Source organism: Helicoverpa armigera, chromosome 2 (assembly GCF_030705265.1).
Source record: "Helicoverpa armigera isolate CAAS_96S chromosome 2, ASM3070526v1, whole genome shotgun sequence".
NCBI classification, from domain to species: domain Eukaryota; kingdom Metazoa; phylum Arthropoda; class Insecta; order Lepidoptera; family Noctuidae; genus Helicoverpa; species Helicoverpa armigera.
This window is the reverse complement of record NC_087121.1, coordinates 7,964,966-7,987,573: the sequence shown is the minus strand read 5'-3', so window position 1 is coordinate 7,987,573 and position 22,608 is coordinate 7,964,966. Positions and strand designations below refer to the sequence as shown.

Genomic DNA, 22,608 nt, shown 5'->3' with positions numbered 1-22,608 from the left:
TTTTTTATTTTTTATTACTACAATCTGTCTCCTTCTCTGGGACATTCAGAAGTATGTAGGGTGTGCTTCTAATGGCTTGCGTGGTATGTAACCTATGTTACATCCTCATCAGCTGAGACAGTGATATGTTACTGTGATTGGACCAAATCTTGAGGGATTCTTCGCTTTAGTCGTCGTATTTGTAGCTCTTCGTCCATAAGGGGCCGGGCGAGGCGGTTTGGATGTTTCGATATCCGTAACTTATATGAATTTGTATAGCGTGCTATTTCCTCCCTTACTGTAGGCATTCTTAGGTCGTGGTGAAGTAGTTCGTTTGGTATGAACCAAGGGGCGTTGGTAATCATCCGTAGCAATTTGTTTTGAAATCGTTGCAGAATTTCAATGTTGGAGTGCGATGCAGTACCCCACAGCCGTATACCGTACGCCCATATAGGTTTCAGTACGGCCTTATATAGTAAAATTTTATTTTCAAGAGAAAGTTGTGATTTCTTGCCAATAAGCCAATAGAGTTTCCTAGTTTGGATGCCAAGTTGTTTCCTTTTTGTAAATATGTGTTTCTGCCAGGTAAGCCTCTTGTCCAAGTGCAGGCCAAGATATTTTACACTTTCAGCTTGTGGGACTTCTATGTTGTTGAGTGACACTGCGGGGCAGCTCCCTCTTCTTAACGTGAAAACGACGTTCACAGACTTGGTCTCGTTCGCTTTTATACGCCATTTTTTGAGCCAATGGGATATTTCGTTTAAACCGGTTTGAAGTAATTTTACAAAATGAATTAAAAAATAAAAACATATCACACCTTTCTACCTACATGACATCCTCAAGCAACAATCATGGTCTATGGCGGGATACAGCGAGGCTGCGTTCGCGCCGATTCTCGCGCTAGTCGAGTAACTGGCGCACGATCGCTCGCCTGTCACTTAGCTTGCCTTAAATTACGTGCGTGTGTTAAGCAAATATTACGATTGAATGGGAAACAAAATATCTGATTCAAAATTGGAAAACTGGATTGTTGAGCTGATTACTGTGAGTGTTTTTTTATTTATTTACATTTTTTTACCCACGACGTTTTATATCAGTAATTGCTATTATAGTTTTCTTCATAGCTTTTAAATGAGTGAACATAATTTATGTTGGTTTGTTATTGCTGGGAATCGAAGTTTATTAGCCATTACCATTATGTCAGCAAAATAGGTAAAGCCATAAAAAAATAAACTAACTAAAACTATTATGTAGCTAAAGAATTTAATATTGTGAAGTAAAATAATGGTTTACTTTCACTACGGGCTGTTTATTTAAAATAAAAACAAGCATAAATTTCAAAAAATAAACAAAAAAGGTAATATTACTCAGACATTACTTATCTTTAAAAATATAATAATTAACCAAAAGAACGTGTTCATAAAGAATTCAAATGCACATGCATGCATAAATACATATAAACGAGCATTTTGAAATTGCAAAATTTCCGGCTTTACTTCGTTTAATTAAATTAAAATTTCAAAATGTACGTCATCAAAATATTCGCTTTGTACGCAAATGTCTACTATTGTAACATTACATATTGCCATATGTACATATATTATATGGAATATATTTAATTAATATTATACAGATTAAATAAAGAAAGGTGTTATTGAGAATGTAAAGAATCGTATGTTAACCTTGTTTTATCAGCTGTTTGCATTCATTAACATTTTGATATTTAATACGTATAATAAATTCAGTATTTTTGAAACAATCTATTGAATACTTTTATAATTATTGATGGTTGAATTATATTTTGTTAATTTGAGCTTGGCAAGAACCCATGTGTTTAACTCAACAAAGTTCTGACCTTCATACATCAGTACATACCTACATCGTTTATAAACCAAATCTAGATCCCTTCATAACATGTTCACGTACCGTATATTTTCGTCTTCATCTAGACACACGGCAGTGTGTCCGCCAAGTTCGAGCAAAAAAGGCGACACACCCGCCGTGGGTTATATTACACGAACCATTTCGGGCCAAATTCGACCCCCCTGTAACTCAAAATCTATTTTATTTACGCATATCAAATTTCTAGTATCTGTTGAGACCCCCTCACTTATCTAAAATACAAAATTTCATTAATATACCTATTGTAGGTCTTGAGATATTGACGTCAGAAAATCGCTATTTTTACTATACACTGATTCACTGATTCACTTATTCACTGACTCACTCATCAAAAACCTAGACCACTTCCAATGGTCGTATTAACTTGAAATTTGGCATGGAGGTAGGTCTTTATGTCAAGTTAAAGGGAAAAATCTGAAAATGGCCAAGTGTGAGTCGGTTTCAAAATAATGAAGGTGTTTTATACCCGGTGTAAATTTATACCCCTAAGGAACTAAAACGAACTAAATTTATCTATATTTATATAATATATCTTCGAATGGTACAAAGGTTTGTATTTAGTCAAAGTAAAGTAAAAATCTGAAAACGGCCAAGTGTGAATCACTTTCGAAAATAACGAATGTGTAACTTTGGTCCACGAACATAATATATGATAACATGTCATGTCAGTCAGTTGGTAAATCTAGTCCATTTAGTTAATGTAGTTCATTTCTTTGTAAGAAACATAGTGCATATGAAAAAAATCTAAAAAATAGTATAAATGAGACAATTCTTTAACTAACTTCATCATAAGAAAAAAATAAAATAAACAACCTTACAAAAATAAATGAAATCCACCCAAAACAAAATGTGAAAGACTGCCAAGTTTGATAATATGGGAATGCTTCGCCTATAAAAGTGAGATCTGAATAAGTACCAAGTTCCATACACATACCTCAGTTAAAAATAGTTACTTTTTAATGATGATTACTTGGCAAGTTTTAATAGAAAATTAAATACTTGATTCATTGCGTTTATAACAAGGTGTATGAAAACTTGCCAAGTAACATCATTAAAAAGTAACTATTTTTAACTGAGGTATGTGTATGGAACTTGGTACTTATTCAGATCTCACTTCTTTTATAGGCGAAGCATTCCCATATTATCGAACTTGGCAGTCTTTCACATTTTTGTTTTGGGTGGGATTAATATTTACTTACACCTTTGGTAACTATTAACTTTATCAAAGCATCAAAGAATAAACATCAATTATCATGCATAATTTGAAAAAGGTAACTAACGCAAATTATGAGTTTCATCATGAGATTGAAACCAGAAATAAAAACAACACGCTTATGTACCAAGACTGATGTATGTAAAATCACTTTTATGGTTCTGCTGTAAAAGTCAGCAGGCTTTACAACGTAAAAGATAGGAAAGATGAGTGTTAAGTAAATAAATACGAGAATCTAAAGATAATGATAGCATTTTCTTTTATTTGTTCTGTGATTATGCGTATTATGATAAAGGTAAGCTTAGTAATATTAAGCTTCATTGTTCTGCAATTATGACTAATATGATTTTCGTTTTTTTGAAAATCATCTTAGCTGTTACAAATGTGGTAATGTTACCATACATTTACTATATTGCATTTGGAACGCGATAATATATTCCATCACTTAAAACAAGAACTTAGAAAAGTTTTGTATTAAATATAATAATGATATTATACTTTCTTAATTAACCAAGCCCATGTGCAAGGAAGCGTGAAATAATTTAATAATATATTTTTGAAAAATACAATTACGTTATAATTGTACTCCTACAATTATAATTACATTATACAACTTTGTTTGTTTGTCTCAAAAACTACTAGTCGGATTTGAAAAATGCTATCGGTGCTAAATAGCCTACTTATTGAGAAAGACTACGGGCTACTTTAGCTGGATTCATAAAGTAATTCTCATCGGACGTAGGTGAAACCACTGGCAGAAGCTACTAGTAGGTATAGGTCATAAAGAAAATGAATGACATAAATTCTCTCTTGTGTGAAGGTTATAAAGGTAGCTAAAGCCGGTAAGTAACTTCAATATTAGGTGCAGAATATTTTAATCTTAAGCGACAAAATGCTTGGGGTGTAAGGTCAGGCTTTAGGCGTTGTTAAGAAAGGGTTAACCCTCAAGTTGGGGCAAAGATTTTAGTGTCGCGAGTTTTCATTTGACCTCGAGTTGTTAATCTACTTTTGGGCCGGGGTTTTAAGGGTTAGTGGGATTAACCCGCCTTTCTCTGCCTTTGACTCTTGTAAAGCCACAGTTGGCTGTAACGAAAATGTTGCACGATATTTAAGGGTTGTGTTGGAACGTAAAACAATTAAATAGTAAAAAAAAAAACAAAGAACATTATTGTTCTGTTTAGTCCTTTTTTCATTTACATGGTTAGAAAAGTTTACCAAACCTGCAATTTTCATTAAGCTGTCAAAATCGAGAAACCCAAAGTTATTTTCGAACTAATAAATTTAGGATACTTAAATGTAGTTGTAGTTTTCTATGAATAGGTACATAAATAAGAAAATATGAGAAAAAGCAAGTCTACAAAATAAGATATTCCTACAACATTTTAAACACACAGCAAAATAAATCTCAGTCAGCATTTCACGCCTCATTTACAAACTCATTAAGTTTCTCGTCACTATTAACACAAGCCGTCAGGAAGTACACAACAGACAAACCTTTACAATAGAGGAAAAATCAGTGAGGAAAATCATTGGTTCATGACGAAAATTCTAGCTCGCATGATGGCCGACTGGGTCGTGTTCTCACCTTGATAATGAACTGTGTTTATATTTGATTTGTAATTGTGATAAGTGGATAAGTAGTGCTAGGATTTATAGATCAAATATTTTTTGTGATGGGGTCACAAAGGAGAAATTGAAGTTTATGTTATTGATGTTATTTTTTTGAAATGTATTATGACCCGGTGTAGTAAGGCAATTGAAATAGCTGCACCATGGACTTTTGGTTGGTTGTCCGAAGGACATCGACCACGGGTTTTCCAAACAGGTTTTATAGAAAACAATTCGTCCATGGGAGGTGAAACTATTCGTAATCCTGAGTTTATAAGGCAGTTCTGTGTTTTGTAGCCAAAAATGAATTGGCACTTAATAGAGTTTCTTTTCATATTGAAGTGTTTTTGAAACTATTGAAAAAAACATATAGCTGATAATATAGTAACACTTATATGCCCTCTTAACATAAGTACTTTTAAAATCAAAACCAATAAAAATTGTATTCGATTTGCAATCGAGTACTATTGCAAGTCGACACCGTTCCATTTTTCAGTAGGTTTGAATGAGTGGTTAATATCCACTTAAGCGTCGATTACTTGGTAATCATAGGCAGTATAGATAACCTCTATCTTTACAAGGCCTGGTAGTTGTATGTAGGTAACCATAAGCCGTAAAGCCTGGTGCTGGTAATTAAATAGCGGCATTTAGCAACATTTAAATGTCGAACAACATGGTCCGTATCTTGCTTCACGAGTGGCCGATTACATGCTTTTTGGGATGTTGGTAATCTAAAACTATATGGTTGAAGATTATGCTGTTATTTTTTTCTTCTCTAAGGCTCTCAATTTAATCCCCCTTACTAATAAAAATAGTGTGATGTTATTCCAAGTTGAAACAAAAAAATATATCGTTATTCCTGGGGTAGGTAACTTTAATCTGTGTTTATTAATAAGGCCTATGTGTATAGTAGTACCTTTTTTGCTTTTTTCTGCATGGTGATAGAAATAGACGTATGTTTTGGCTTAACAATCAGATTATTCCTCTCAATGGTATGCAAAGTCACCATGATGCTAAACTTATTTACTTTGTGTCAAAATGATATGAAAAAACGTAAGAAAAATTTTGTTGATAGAAAATATATTTTTGAAAAAGGGTATGACGTATTTAGTATATTACGTACTTATTTATGTATTAAGCTTCTTTAAGTCATTACACGTGGATTTCAAATGATAATAATGTAAACGATATTACGTTATGAATATATAATTAAATGTTTAGTACATGTGCAAACGAGATTACTTGTAGAAAATAAATTAAAATAATGAAGAAAACTACAACTGATGTCATATTCTGCGGATATTTTTCGATTTAAAACAAGAGATTATGAATGGTTTCGTCGTTATTCTTATTACAAAGTAAATACTAAAATATAAAAAGATGACGTCAAGTCTTTCACACCTATACATACTTTACCATATTTTAAACATATAATTTAATGTATGGGTTGTATTTAATTTTGTTTCCAACAATTTTTCATCGTATAAATTTGCCTATGAATGGAATTCTTTCCTTTACTTATTCCTTTTTCTGTAGCAATATATTTTAAAGGACCACAAATAGTCAATCAAAGTATTAGCGTCTTGATATTTATCATATTTAAGAGTTAGCAATAATAAATTAGTTCACACGCATAAATTCTGATGTTTGTATTCAATGCCATGCGTTAGATAGTGAGCGAATTTACATATACCGGGTGATTAATTATTCGTAGGTCGCTTAAATCCTACAGAAGTCATACCTATCTTTACTAGTTTTACAAAGGTAACTCTGGCTATATCTGTGATTGGCACTTTTACATCAAAAGTACTTAACAATTATAAAAGTAATACAGCTTGTCAAGAATCTCAGAAATATCATAGGATACTTTTTTATCCGGGAACAGCTCGACTTTCATTGCTCAAAAAGAGCGCGTTTTAGAGATCATGGCGGTTTACTACGGATCGAAATAGCGTATTTTGAGAGCTTCAAGAAAGAACTTAATATATAACTTACTGCTCCTGAATCACTATAAAAGAGTCCCTTAGAGTCACTACGCTCATTTACGTATTTAAACAAATCACTTCACCTATATTGCAAAATGAGAAATCACTTCCATTAATGCATAATTCCTATAAATTCTTAGGTATCTACGTTTTGAACTTTAAGTTATTAAACAATTAAAAATTGCAATATGAATCATTAAGAATCGGTAAATTATCATAAAGATGCCATAGCTGATTGATTTGGCTTCGGACTGTAAATTGCCACCCGGATGAGGTCAAGTGCAACCACTTTTGCGAAATATGACAGATGTTACCAAAATATAGTGGCGTCTCCTTAAATTACTGGCTCTTTGTTTTAAATCGACGTTGAACGTAATTTTATTTTCGATTCAACTGTAAAATATCTTTGCTACATAATTTTAATACTTCACCCAACTTTCTAATCATTAAATTTTTCATTTTTTTTATAATGGATTCATAAAATTATTTCCATTTGTAGGGTTCCGTACCCAAAGGGTAAAAAAACGGGACCCTCGATAACGGCTACAGGTAGATGCGGTTTTATAAATAATGGTACGGAACCCTTCGTAAGTCCGACTCTCATTTGGCAGGCTTTTTACGGTAGGTATTTTCTCACAAAGCTGTCCGATATTTATACAGGTTAAATAGATGCATGGTTTGAACTGTAGCTGTTGTCATAGCGACGAATGTAGGTAGGTACGTATGCGGGCATGGTGCATCAATTAACATCCAAGCATTTTTCTGAGTAGGTTACCTAAAATCATATATTGTTGTGCCAGATAAATATTTATCATTTACTGATTTTAATGTAGGTAAGACATATACTTTGCGTAATCATACCAACATTATTCATATCTTAAAATGTTACTAACCTAAGATACAAAAAGATATCTACATTTTCCTCCAAGATTTACTTATCAGATACAGTTGGATAACTGTAGGTATCTGATTACCAATATCATCTGTATCTTGATATCTGTCACTATAGTCAAAATATGTATATTTCATATGAATAGATTATCATCTTCATAAGAGTAAAGGGACGAGTGAATCACACGTGCATTTTATCATTAGTGTACAAAGTTCACCTCACAAAAACTTCCTCTAAATGAGGAAAATAAATAGCTTTCCTCTTATTTTCATCTTCATTCACTGTTTTCATAAATTAATATGTATTTAAGATATGAAAGTAATTTTACACTTTCACGTTAAGAAAAATAAATGAAATGATGGTTTTAAAGATACGTCCCTTCTGACGATTAGCTACTTTTACAGGCTACAAATAATCCGCTTGCTTTAATTTATTTTTTTATTAACATGTAAATATGATTTAAACTGAATGATAAAAAAAAATATTAAATGAAAATTAGAAAAATATTTTTACATTCATGTGAGCGAATATGTAGGTACATAAACAGACTCTGTCTTGCAAACAAAGCATAAATCTAAGTACCTTACCTACACTATAAAAAATAACTGCCAATATTTCCGTTCTTATGCAAATACAATACTTTATGAATGAGTGATAATTTCCCGTTGACGATAAAGTTAACAATATGACTTTCCTTACAAAATAGGAAGCGCCATTCAATGACATCACTGGCCTTTATTTTTGCAGTCAAGAGGAAAATCTTACGTTTTCACGGACACATCAAGATATTGATGATTTTTCTATACCTAGTTATTATCTTGAAATTGAGAGTTGGGAGCTGTGGAAGCTCATGAAAAAGAAAATTTCGAAGTTAAACTCATCTTGACCACATATTTATATCTTAGTTTTATAAATAGTTAAATTGAGACAAACATTAATTTGCGAAGTCTCAATAAAAGCGGATCTTTCGAAATAAACTAATTGGAAATAGACATTTTAAATCAGTCAGTCTCTTTATTAAACCAAGGCCATATCATCAATATTGAGCCATTAAACCAAGCTAAGAGTAATTATATAACATTATAAAACATTTATTGATTCTCAATCAATAGTTTTAGAACTTTGACTTTTAAGGAATGACCAGTATGTTAATTCAAGTGAATGCAGAGTGCAAAGATCAGCGCAATTTATCTGGTACACTATATCAGTCGATTTAAAACTGATTTTATTTCGGAATAAACCCAAGTGAAAAAGTAGCTATACAAATATAATATCGGTCCCTACTTATTTACACTTAACTTTCTTCTATTCCGCAATAAACGTAAAACTCATTTTCAACTTTCGAAAAAACAGCTTTAAGAAATTAAAAATTAAATCGGTATAACCTTGCATGTAAAGCGCAGGTACCTATACCTATACCTTTGTAGAAAACTAGACTTTTCAAAGCAGTAATACCACGAATTAGGTTGATAACAATGTAGTGATTAGCAGCAGTTAATAGTGTCGTGACTAACAAAATAGCTCAAAGAATATTATTTTCGTTCATAGCCCTAATTAGTGAAGACCAATCAAAACCGTCAGTTTGTCAAACGTGCCAAACTAATAGTAAAACGTGAGAAAATCATGAATGTAAATGCAAATGCAAATAGACATGTAACGTCACTATTATATGCAAAACGTCGCGTGCACGGAAAGATACAAGTTGTTGATGCTAACTAATTACAAGGTGTATTGATGACTAGCTGTTTCATGTGGCTCCATTCATATTCCGTGGGAACCACATCCTATGCTCGGGTAAATAAACCTACGACACTCACAAATACCTAACGTGACTTTACATCATCATCATTTGCCTAGCCTAATGATGAGGTCGACTTCCAGTCTAACCGGACAGCTGGGTACCAATGTTTTACAAGGAGCGACTGCCTATTTGACCTCCTTAGCCCGGGCATCCTATTACTCCTGGGTAAGCCTGGTTTTCACCGGCTTCAGACTTCCCGTAACTGCCAAGGATGTTCAATGGCACTCGGGACGTACCGTTTAACGTGCCCTCCAGAACACGCAATAATGTAAATTTACAATGGTAAAAATATTTTCGGTTCAGTGAATCCAAAGCTTACCCTCTACAACGCCATAAACTTACAAACATTACCTCCTTATAATATTAGTGCCTATAAATTATAAGTGCTATGGCAAAAAACTGCATTGCAACATGATCACGGTCGTACCATGCTGTAAGGTTTGTGGGTCAGTCAATACTCTTGACCTTGGACTTATATAATAGCAAATAAGGTAGCTAAACGGCTCTTAGATTGATTTCGTCAGTAGAAGTTGTTGTTTACTGTTGAAGAATGACACCTTGAACTGCTTTCGGGTTTTTCAAAGGTTCTGCAAATAATATTGCACGAAACTCACTACAAAATATGAAAAGTGCCACACACTCCAAAGTTTTAATCGTAGAATTCAGTTTTAATTTTTCAGGTATTAGGCTGACTAAAAACTTTGAATGTATTCAGGATTTTCTTAAAAGAATAATTTTACGGACCATGACACCAACTATCGGACAACTGTCTAGTTTGCACTGTGCAGACTTTAGTAGAGTATTGACCAGCTATCATATACTTCAACTAGTTTACCTGGCTTTCCTGGCAACGGAATAATTTAAAAATCCACAAGAGAATTTCAATATAATCGAAAAACATCGTAACAATTTATAAAAACAAATACTGCTTACTAAAAGTTAACATATTTTTACAACACCTGTGTTAAGTGCAAATATTTATTTACCCAACAACCAAGGTCTTTAGTATCCATGGTTTAACGTAACTTAGTAAAGAAATTATGAAATCAACTTCTGTACTGCTTAAAATGTTGGTACTACTCTTAGGTACATTTTAATCAATTCATTGAATGTTAGGTTCATTCCGTTGCCTAGTACTTATTACTATCTAAGTACTGGTCAATAATTAGGTCCCAGAATGCAAACAGGTTTTAAGCGTTAAGTTCAATTCGTTGGAGATATAATGAGAAATGAGTAAGATTACTCAACTTACTTAATTTTGGCAATATTCTCAGTATGTTACCATTAGAACCTACTTACAGTGTGTATAAATAACTAGTAGATACTTGGCACTCAAACATCAAATAAAACTGGTGACGCGATGAGAAAGATTTTCCTACACTATTTTTACGTTGTTTCTGATCAATGGCGAAAATAGTTTAAATCGTTTACTTTAGATAGCTTGTTGGCATTGCATTCTTGGCAAGTTATTGACCGAAAATACAGCCAATAAGGATGTTTATTGAAGTTGTTTTATTGTGTACGGAAAAAAATGCGTTCACGAAGGTAACCTTTTAAAGGTCTTATTGATGCCCTATTCCTTTAGTAAATAAGTATATCTGGTGCCTCTTGCCAGCATTTTTAATCGGGCCTAGAACGAAAATATCAACGTCTTCTTAAAATAGCAATAAATTCTCCTTGTAGGAGGTAATGTCAATTGATAAGAGATACGTTAAGACATGTATCAAAGGTATTATCATTTTATAACACAGCTTTCTGTGCCTTGGAGGCTATCCAAGACTTATCAAATTTATCATAACCACAGCAGTATTAAAGCATATAATAAAACCACTTAAGATAACTATAGGGTTTACTTAGTAACTATCAGATTTTGTCAGTCCTTTCATAGTTTAGGCGCGGTCACACGATTCGCCTTTATCACAGAGACTTTATAATGTCAGATTCCCATGGTATAGTTACCTAATTACTGTCATGCCGCACGAAAATTCTCCGCTTGGTTGAAATTATGTAAATAACTTCATTTTTAGTAACAATGAACTGAATGGAATGTAAAAGATTGGAAGTTTATTCGCTTGTGATTTTACATGTTCGTAACTGTTAAAGGACTTTGTTTGGACATTTGCATCCTACTGATGATTTTGATTATTGGGCTAAAAATTAAAATCAACAGCATATTTCATATATCTTTCTATTGACATAAGCGAATTATCTAAACATTTCTTAATCCTAAATAACAATGGATGCGTCGATCTTTGCACAATATGCCCTCAACAAGGGCGATGAAGAATGCTAACTGATTGCTAATAGGTACGCCTACAAAGGATGTAGCAATATGCTGCTTTGAAGTATTGCTTCGAGAGTAAGACGTTGATTAGATATATTATTATCCTTTAGCAAAATACCTACCTAATTAAATTATATTTTATGTCAGTGAGTAATCGACAGAGATCATGTCAATATGATTTGTAGAAGAATGTATGTGTGTCTTACCGATTTAAATTAAATGAATAACACTTTGTTTGTCTAGTTTTTTTTTATTGTCTGAGACTCAGTGTTGCACGCTCATGGTTATAATATTACTGTAATCTGTTCAGGAGTTTCGGTGAGAAAGTATAAAAAAAAACATCACATAGGTATATACCTATGTGATGTTTTTTTTTATTCCTATGTTAGGATAGACGCTAGGTATATACCTAGCGTCTATCCTAACTTATACTCAGTCAAACTTGTGTGATCTGAAAGATTTTGGCAATATAAAATTATCAAGAATACAACGGTATTATAACATTAGAACAAAACTTTCAACTACACCACTTCCAATCCGATATCAACCCAAACAAATGATAATAAAGTCCTTGATCAACCGTAATCATTGTTTGGAATTCATGCTCAAGCTTGTAATTATGGTTATTATAAGTGCAAGTGCTGGACCATGAATGTTACGATTGAGCAACGAAGCAACCTTGTGGTCTGCGACGATATTGACCTTGGACTGATAAATTCACTAACTTATTGTGATTAATTTTAGGGTCAAAATATTATGATCGTGACAGTTACCTTGTCTTTAGGGCCGAGATCTTAACTGCTTTGACAAGTCAATGACATTAACACATGTAAGACATATAATGTGTGGTGTCAACGACAATTTAATACGTTAATGATTAAGCTGTTGTTTAGCTTGGCCATTAATGTTGGCCATTAAAATTGAATAAGTTTGATTGCATTAGTTAAGACTTCTGACACATTGAAAACTAGGGAATTCTGTGTTTTGAACTTATTTAAGTTGAGTAATCATCATCAGCTTATTTAATTGTCCCTCTGCAAGGCACAAGGCTCTTCTCATACAGCGAAGGAAACTTGGGTCATACCAACATTTTCTGTTCTAGTTTTCCTACTTCTAAATTATTTCGTATAATTAGGTCATTGACATTAATTTGCAGCATCAGATAATATCTACCATTATTTTACTGATTTAATTAGTCAGTAATTAACACATCGTTTAATAGCAACAAGGACATATGTCACACTCGGCATACTAGTCAAGTATTAGACTGTGTTAAAAATAAATTAAGGTGCATTTAGGCCGCGACCTTCTATGCAGCAAACCGCGAGTTTAATGCATAAATTAACACAGTGAAGTAGAGCTATTAGAAATTATTGCATATAAAAATATGCATAATACAAACATGAGCTTTTAGTCTATAGAACGTACCCAATTTTAGTAATAGGGATGCACCGTTCTGGACCCTTTTACCTCCCTTTAAATTTTATTTGAATGGGTTCACCAGATCTATTGTGGTAAGCAGATTAGTCGTCAGAGATTGGTCCTGAGAGATAGCAACTAGCTCGCAGTATGCATGGATACAAATATTTGCTGACATTGCATCTATTTGACATTTAGGAGATTGATATAGAAACTATTTGTGTAAGAGAAATACCCTCGAGACTGTTGAATAGTGTATTTTTTGCGTATTTGATATAGTGTATGTTGGAAGTTACGTCAAAAACTGTTTCGTTATATCAGCATCGGGGAACCACTGGAGTGTTAAATCGAAAATATTTTTCCATCATCGAGAGATTGATCAAGTTTCGTTTTGCCTTTTTTTTAGAAATGTTCGTGCATTTCGTAAAACTAGTTTATTTATTTGACCTTGTGTGATCACGCAATATTTATAAACAAAGTTTTTTTGACCTTGAAAGTGGATTGCTTAGCAAAAGTTATTTATGACGTGTGTAAATAAAAATTGCAGTTGCAAGCAAAAATTACAAAGGCTTTGGTAATTCAAATACGTCACATTTGGAATGAAACGTGTTTTTACTTTATTCTTGCACAAAAAGGAAAGTCAAAGATGCTGTGTTTGCTAAGAGCAGCTATCATTAGATCTGCAAACGTAGTCATTTTTAATTAATGGTTAAACTAAATATAATTCTCAGTTTATAACATACATAGTTTTCAAATATAATACATGGGCAGCCTATTCTTGACAGACATAATTGTTTTCAGTGTTTACAGGTGAGCAAAATTCGGGCAAATATTAATTATGTAACTTAGCAAATTGGTACGCAAAAATAAAGAAAAAAACACGGTGCCTTACATTGTACCAATATTAAATGTATCAGCACACTTAGCATTATCAGTTTTTGCATCACCAGCCGAGTTTTGCGAGTGTGTCATGAAATTGAAAGTAAAGTTACAAAAACAGCAATCCGGATAAATCCAGTTTGCGTCAGTCAATTGGAATGAAGTGAGGACAATTATTTATATAATTCGTAACAGATAAACATAACTGGTTTCGTGAGAATTTTGTTCAGGAAATAATGGGAAATACTATGTCAGGTAGGTTTTATTTTTACTTAAATGTTGAGATGACTATGTAGTATTGCAAGTTCATTATTTGACTTGTAGGTAATTTAGACAAAAAAAGGTTGGTTTGCATTCCACAGCTCTACAATCCATGACGACCCACCGTCATTGAAACCTTTTCATTATGTTATGAATTTAAAATTATCCAAAATTGCTACAAACATACCACTATCGCATTTTATGCCGTAGTAAAACTTAACTTTTTATTTTGTCATCTCCAATATCTCCTTATATTACATAATAATATGTCATTAGTGCACTTATGATTTTAGACGTCAAAGTAAGTCACTAATATAGATAAAGAGAAAAAAAAACTTAAATTGCTAATGCTTGAGAGCATTGTCGTTTGTGAAAATTATACAGAGCGTAAGATTAGTATAAAATAGTCATTTGTTCTATACAAATAAAACGATATAACGTATACATATTCATAGCTAAAATCCTATTTCATTGTACAGATTTACTTCAATCTGTCAAAATGTCTTCAATAGATTTTCAACCTTATCACAATAGTGGAAGGTTGATATTCGATTTGACAGATTCGGGTATGTTGACTCCTGGATTCTGTACAACCATGATGGCGTTCTATCAGAGGGGTGAGCTTATTTAATGCGAGTCTATTAATTACCATTAGTTAAATTCACGCGAAACATTGTGTTGTAAGGCGTAATTTCCCTAACGCTTCCTCCCTGCCTTATGTTTGTTAACGTAATCTAATGGAATGGAAGCAACGGGAAAATATTCTTCTTGTGTTTTGGTTGGAAAATCTGTTGGAACAACTGGATTAGGTGATAATCTTTCGCTTGTGGAGAACGTAGCAGTCATTGTCCGTTTTGGCAAAGAGCAGTGTTTAGGTTGAAGGCTGTTTTTATTAAACGGTTTTATTTAGCTCACCCCGTTTGTTTTATATTATTTATTATTTATTCATTCTTGGGTCAAATTTAGAAATTGAAATTTCAGTGCCTTCCTGTAGTCAGATTGATCTGAAATTTGGTACACACCTTTATTTCCGATGACAATACAATATAGTAATATCAATAACATTGCAAATCCAAGATGGCCGCCTGTACAAAATGGCGGATAACGTAGGTTTTATCAATCCCGTCAATGTGGGTATCAAATGAAAGTGCTCAACCAGTAGAATACAATGTACTATATAAAATTCAAATCCAAGATGGCGGCCTCTACTAAATGGCGGATAACTTAGGTTTTATCAATCCCATCAACATGGGTATCAAATGAAAGGTCTCAACAAGTAAAATACAATTTACTATGCAAAATTGAAATCTAAGATGGCCGCCGCTACCAAATGGCTGATAACAATTTTTAAACGGTTTTATTTAGCTCATCCCGTTTGTTTTATTCTTGGGTCCAATTTAGTAATTCAAACACCCTCTTCCTGTCAAGCGATTAATCTGAAATTTTGTATACACCTTTTATTCCGATGACAATACAATATAGTAATATCAATAACATTGTAAATCTAATATGGCCGCCGGCACAAAATGGTGGATTACATATTTTTCCACAACCCCCTCAATATGGGTATCAAATGAAAGGGCTACACAAGTAGAATACTGTCAGCAACCCCAGCAGGGCCCAACAGGGCGCCAGGCCTGCCTGGGCTGCGGGATTGTTCGAAAGAGTTACCGTGGCCCTGGTACATAAAAGGCCTACGACGAAACATAACTATTTTTAGTCAGTAAGAGTCTGACACTCCCTTACCGCTGCTGACCCAGGGATGGGTCACTTGATGATTTTTGGTGTCGTTAAAAAAAATGACTTTTTTTAAATTAGATTGTAATAAATTATCAGGTAAGAGACCGTGTAATAATGATGCACTAAATGAATTAGATACAATGAGGAATATTCGGTAGGCATTTTCATTAAATACTAAAACTAGAAAATAAAAATCGGTAAAAACTTTTAATTCAAACGGTTTTATCTTATGTGCACTGAAAACTAGAAAATAAAAAAATAGTTACTTACCTGTCAACCTACGTAGGTGGTCTTGGTCATATTAGACTAAAATAAAAACGTGGGGCCCCTCTGAAATCCTACCTATGGCAAAGCATATCTTTATACTTTGGTAGATCATGAGCTCGGCGTTCGCTGGTGAAGCTGCTACGGCTGATTATTGATTGTCAAAATCTCCAGTTACGATTATAGTAAGTCGATGCAATCCACACCTATTATACCTCTAGAAGAAAGTACTACAGCAACAGTTAATGGGCCCCACGTTTTTATTTTAGTCCTATATGACCAAGACCACCTACGTAGGTTGACAGGTAAGTAACTATTTTTTTATTTTCTAGTTTTCAGTGCACATAAGATAAAACCGTTTGACTTAAAAGTTTTTTTACCGATTTTTTTTACGGTTATATATGCCGGTTATGTATTTATTTGGATCTCGAACAGAGGCAAAACAATTATGTATTAAAATAATATGAGTGAAAGAAATAATTCATTTCAATAATATGTTTACTCTTTGTTTACATAAAGAAATGTCGACTTGTGATTACTTAATTAAATCGACTTACGATCGACGATTATAAAAAAGTTATTCCGAAGCAATAGAAGTAGGTAAATAAATAATTTAATATTATAATCTATTGTCTACAAACAACTATAAAAGTATTATGCAACTGAATTAACATTATGCAACACAATCGAATCACTATTAATCACTACTTTTTTTCTAATTTCGAATTTCTTATTCGAATTTAGAATTTATCTACAATACTATCAAAAACCAACAAGCATCATATACAGACTTTGTGGTGCTGAAACACACACACACACTCATACATACACACATTATAAATAGTTACGCGTCGTCGATCACGTTAACTATCCCTCTAAATGACTAATGTCGTTAGGCTATCCTTGCTTCAGGCACTTTGAAGTTGACTGAGCTAAGGAAAGGGGATCGTGAATAAGTAAATGTCAAAACCTATACGTTACTGTACCGTTACGATATTGTAAGAGTAAATATTAGAACTATATTGTATAGCTGAATGCGTTACAGATCCAAGTGAATAAATATATAGACAAGTGAGTGATGTATAGTGAAATATTAAAGAAAATAAATCGTTTGAACTTGATGGCGCCTTGTTGTAAGCGTATCAATGGGTGTATTAAGGGACAAAAAACAATTATATTACAAGTAAGACTAAGTATGTAACATACCTACGTGGAAAATAAAATTGCAACAATATTCATGAGGATAATTCTTGTTTTCCTCAAGATCTTCACAATAACAGAATATTAAATGTTTTGTTAAATCACCTGACAGCTGAAGGTTCTTCCCTGAATATAAAGGATCCAATGAGACTGTGATACTTTGATTATTCTCAATAAGCCAACGCTCTTAAGAGCTTTCGTTTCATAATAGACGGTAAACCAGATAGATAATAACAAGCCCGCTAATATTGTTCTTAGCCCAGATTAAAGGCATTGATAGTGCAGCTACTGACCGATAAAACTATTAGAAATCACTAAGTAAACCTTGCGCTCCTTTAAACAAATCTCAAAATAGAATGACACAGATAACTATCATATTGCATACACTATATTAAGTAGCCGACCATACAAATGCTACTTGTCATATAACTTTTATAAGTAATGGTTTCTTAGAAACGTATTTGAAGTGACACGATTGCATTGTGATACAAAATCACGTCATCATCATCCGAGCCTTTTTCCCAACTATGTTGGGGTCGGCTTCCAGTCTAACTGGATGTAGCTGAGTACCAGTGCTTTACAAGAAGCGACTTCCCTGCCTGACCTCCTAAATCCAGTTACCCGGTCAACCAAATACCCCTTGGTTAGACTGGTGTCAGACTTACTGGCTTCTGACTACCCGTAACGACTGCCAAGGATGTTCAATGACAGCCGGGACCTACAGTTTAACGTGCCATCCGAAACACAGTCATTGGTGTCTAAGATATACTTAGAAAGTACATACAAACTTAGACAAGTTGCATTGGTACTTGCCTGACCTGGATGATGCAAAATCACGTAAGAGGAAAAAAATAAAACATAATTCGTTATTCAACCGATAAATCGATAACATGAACAAACTATTAAAGAGAGTGGAAGGAAATACGTGTTCTGTTTACAGTATTGAGTGCCAAATACGAAATATTGGATGAAAGTAGGCGACCCTATGGAGTTATTGAGAGGAGATTTGTGCAGTGTCGTCTGGTCACTCGTTGAGAATACGAGATTAGACGCGATCGTGTGAATCCAAGCTTCTATAGGACTGGGTTTGTATGACGTACAACGGATCCGGTTTACGTATTTTCTTCAGGATTTTCCGAAATGTTTTTTTTTACCTTTGCGAAGATGTTTTTGTTCGAGAACTAAGCAAGGGTGAATGAAAATCGCGTTAGTTAGACAAGAGTATGTTTGGTCTTTAGACGTAATTTTAAATAGTTCCATGGCATACATACATACTAATGTTATAAAGCTGAAAAGTTTGTTTGTTTGCGTGCGATAGACGAAAGAACTAGCTACTGGAGTGTTTGGAAAAAAATCTTTTTGAGTTAGATAGCCTATTTAACAAGGAAGGCTAAAGGTTTTATCCGGGTCTACGGAGTCTTTTGTACTGAATGTACTTCTAATAGTTACAAAAATAAATGTATATGCTAAACTAATTATTTACTCACGGTTTTTTCGAGAATTAGCTACCTTTATTGACATGCAAAATACTAGTGTTATTGATATATATTATTAGCGTTAAATATTGACTTGCGTATGTACTTATGTATAACAAATAGTTGAACTAATGCTTATATCATTGTTATGTTAAAGATAAATTGTCCATGTTTAGCATCCGTGATGATGATGGATGGCTTAAAGAATGTCTGCCTCATATATTTTTATGTTGATGCTAACTTGCTATTTAGTGTTCAAGGATTTTTATAAACAAACATTTTTTATCACAATATTTCGACAGTTCAGTCCAATTTCATGACTTTTATTATATTTTCCATTTCTCCATTGTTTAACGCTCTAAAAGAAATTTAAGTGTCTGAAATTGACCCACAAGCTGTAGGTGCAGTAAAACAAATGTAGGGACTTGTTATGTAGATGTGCTGCTGTAATGATATCAATAGAGGTGTATTGTGAATGTTACCATTCACAACTCTTGGACTACTAAAAGTTACTTATCGTTTATTGCAATAAAGTAGTCTAAATAAATATTAATTGTTTTCCATGTTATTGAGTGACGGAAAATGGGTCAACTGCCTCTTGAACGTGAAGAGTGCAACCAAAGAAAATCTTATTGTAATTTATTTATTTTGTTTCTTTACGGTTATCGATTGCTGAGTAATCCAGTTGCAGTAGTATGTTTTTTTAATTTATCTATACTTACTTATATTAGAAAGAGGAAACCTGTTTCTCTTTGTTCGCACCCTAAAGCCTACGAAACTACTGAACTGGATTAAAAAAATATGTCATTGTTGGAAAGCTACATTTTTCAAAAACATTATTGAGGTCTGTAGTAAGTACAGTTTTCGTACACAAAGGTAACGCAATGCATTTTTGAAAACATCAGAAACGTACTGTAATACGAGAAAGCTACCTTTCAGTATCTACTTTTTGGTTGAATAGTTGGCATTGTGAAGGTGAAATGTCAATGGAAAACCACTCCATGTAAAATATTGATATAAGTACAAACATACTCACTTAGATTAGCAGTCGACCCCATTCTACAAGGAAAAATGCTGGTAGATTTCACCTTTATTAGTGTACATAAAGTAATGCCAGATCCTGAAAGTTTGTACATTTTGATTTTTGGCAAAGTTTTCTTTTACCGGTATCACAAGAATTATTTGAGCCCTAACCTTCGCTGGTAGCTTGGACTGTGTTCCCGATTTCGGTGGGCACCAATTTTTACAGTACTTATTAAAATATACTAGTATATTGAAAAATATATAAATGAATAATTCTATTATAATCATTAAACTTATTTATATATAAATAAAACAATATACATATTATTAATTTAATCAATTCATACAGTATTGTTTGTTACAGTTGGAAGTAAAAATAATGAAATGCGCAGGATTATGAAAGCGTGGCTAATTAAATTAAGAAACAAAATACGTTTTAAAATTATAATATAAGTTTTTAAATACAAAGGAATTTGCTTATTTCAATAGCATTTTCTTACTGAGTCACATTGAAAATATATAAATAGATATAAATAAAAGAGACAAGAGCATTTATGACTCTTACTCGTGCTAGATTTACGATGAGTTCTAAACAAAGTTATATTCATCATCAATTCATTTCAATGACTTATGAATGGAAAAACATTAAAATATTTAAGTAAAAAAATGCCCTAAATTTTTATTGAATTGTAAAAGAACAGGTGAAACAATCGATATTCTTGAAAGAACGATTCTGTAAGGTTTATCGGACAAGCAAGAAAACGACTAATAAAAGACATGAAATTACTGAAAACTCATACTTGAAAGTCATGCTCCGTTATATTCCATTACTTTTATCCATCAATGTATTTTTTTTATTTAGCAAACAAAAATAGATAAAAAGTTAGAGTATAATATGATTCACGTGTTCTTAACCTTATCAGTTTATCAGCAAGGATGATTTAAATCAAGAACATATGTACATCTCATATACTTCTTAGAAGTATTTTATAAACACTACAAATATATTCCGAGTTTTTTATAAAGTATTTTCAATTGTTTTTTCCTTGTTTTCAGGTAATAAAATAGAACTGGAGAGGAAGAAAATAATTTGCGATGTTACCAAGATGGCGTCATACAATTTCAAGACGTAAGTTATAATGCAATATTTTTATGGTTTTAAGTGTCTTTTCTTTTTAAAATGTCCTTAAAGTCATTAGAAAAATACAAAATATAGGTGAAAAATATTTTTGAAAATTGTAAATTCATATTACTGCCGCTGGCAGTTGTATCTCCTATTTTGTTTGTATTGCTGACTGAGCATTTATGAACCAAAAAGTATAATTATCATGAAAAAAATGCTTCCTGTAATAAATGCAAAACACCAAAAGTAGCTGATAATAACACTCTACTGCTAGTCTGAATATTTTTAAAAAGGAACCGTTTAGTATTCAACACAATATTTCTGCTCACACTCTCTGCACTTTATACAATATACTTACGAAGTAGGCGCAAGTTGTGGGGAGTCTGGGGAAATAGCAGCGAGTAGCTCGCCCGTAGCATGTGGAATTTATTGGATTCACCTACAATGCCTGGTATTCTTTTACTCTATTGATTCCCTTGTATGCTTTGTCTGGGTTGGAACGTAATTATTGGCAGGGGGAATGTCGGATGCACTTTCTGGATTAAAAAAATCTGTTGGCATTCAATCTTAATATATGTAGAAATCATTAAAAGTTCTTCTTGTAATAAATGTGCCGCAAATCATGGGTAACTGTCCACAATTTCATTGAAATTGAAAGGACTCTAACTGAAAGGACCGTGGCGTCTGCGAAGCTAATCCATACACTATTTGAACACCCTTTAATCAAACCTAGTATACCTACCACTCTTTCTTACTACATTGAAAAACAAATATTAACTACATGAGATTGTTTTGTCCGCTCAGTGTTCCTAATTCCTCAGCGGTATGTCCTTGGCATCATGGGACTACTGGCGGTTTGCAACGCGTATACCATGCGGGTCTGCCTCAATCTCGCTGTCACTCAGATGGTGAACAATACAAAGAACGAGGAACAACATTATGACCCTAACGCTTGTCCTGATGAAAGCGAGTTTATTACAAATGGAACTGTCAGTTCTAGACCGGTAAGTTGATTTTTCATTGTCATTCTTTGGTAAAACTGTTCAACATATGAGCAGAAATAATTCAAAAATGTAATAAGTAAATATCATGCTCTTAGAAAAACGATAAACGTCCATGATTTCTTATTTTTTTTTTTTAAGTGTAAAGCAATAATTTTTCTATTGTGAAAGGTGTAAACGAATGCTATGGTACAAGAAGAGGTCGAAAAAAATGCTTATAAAGAAATAATAAAGTAAAAATACAACACTCGTCCATTTCATTGTATTTTCTTTGAAATTCTTTTGTAAAGAAAATACAAAGAACAAGTGTTTTGTCGTCATGTTTTTCCCATTGTATAGGTAAGCATAGGTACCATTGTTTTTATAGGTGTAACACAAAATCCATACATAACAAAAAAATATGGTTTCAAAAAACTTGTTTTATATCACCCTCTGTAAACAACAACTTCTGACTTTAATCATAAACACGTAAAATAGTTTCATTTCAGTTTTCATTCTCTATGATTTACTAGCACAACTTTCCTAGCGTTGTTGTTATCATTAGTTCTAAACTATTGCG

The 22,608-nt window shown here is 33.0% G+C and overlaps 1 protein-coding gene across 1 annotated transcript in view; it reads left to right on the top strand.

Moving 5' to 3' along the window:
* The first annotated feature begins 866 nt into the window (after positions 1–866).
* LOC110371373 (putative inorganic phosphate cotransporter) overlaps positions 867–22,608 on the top strand; it is a 35,507-nt gene continuing 13,765 nt past the window's right edge. The window contains exons 1-3 of the mRNA XM_064039032.1: positions 867–1,023; positions 20,982–21,054; positions 21,853–22,052. Coding sequence (XP_063895102.1) covers positions 21,021–21,054; positions 21,853–22,052 — 234 coding nt within the window. The 5' untranslated portion in view covers positions 867–1,023; positions 20,982–21,020. The remainder of the gene's footprint in view (positions 1,024–20,981; positions 21,055–21,852; positions 22,053–22,608) is intronic.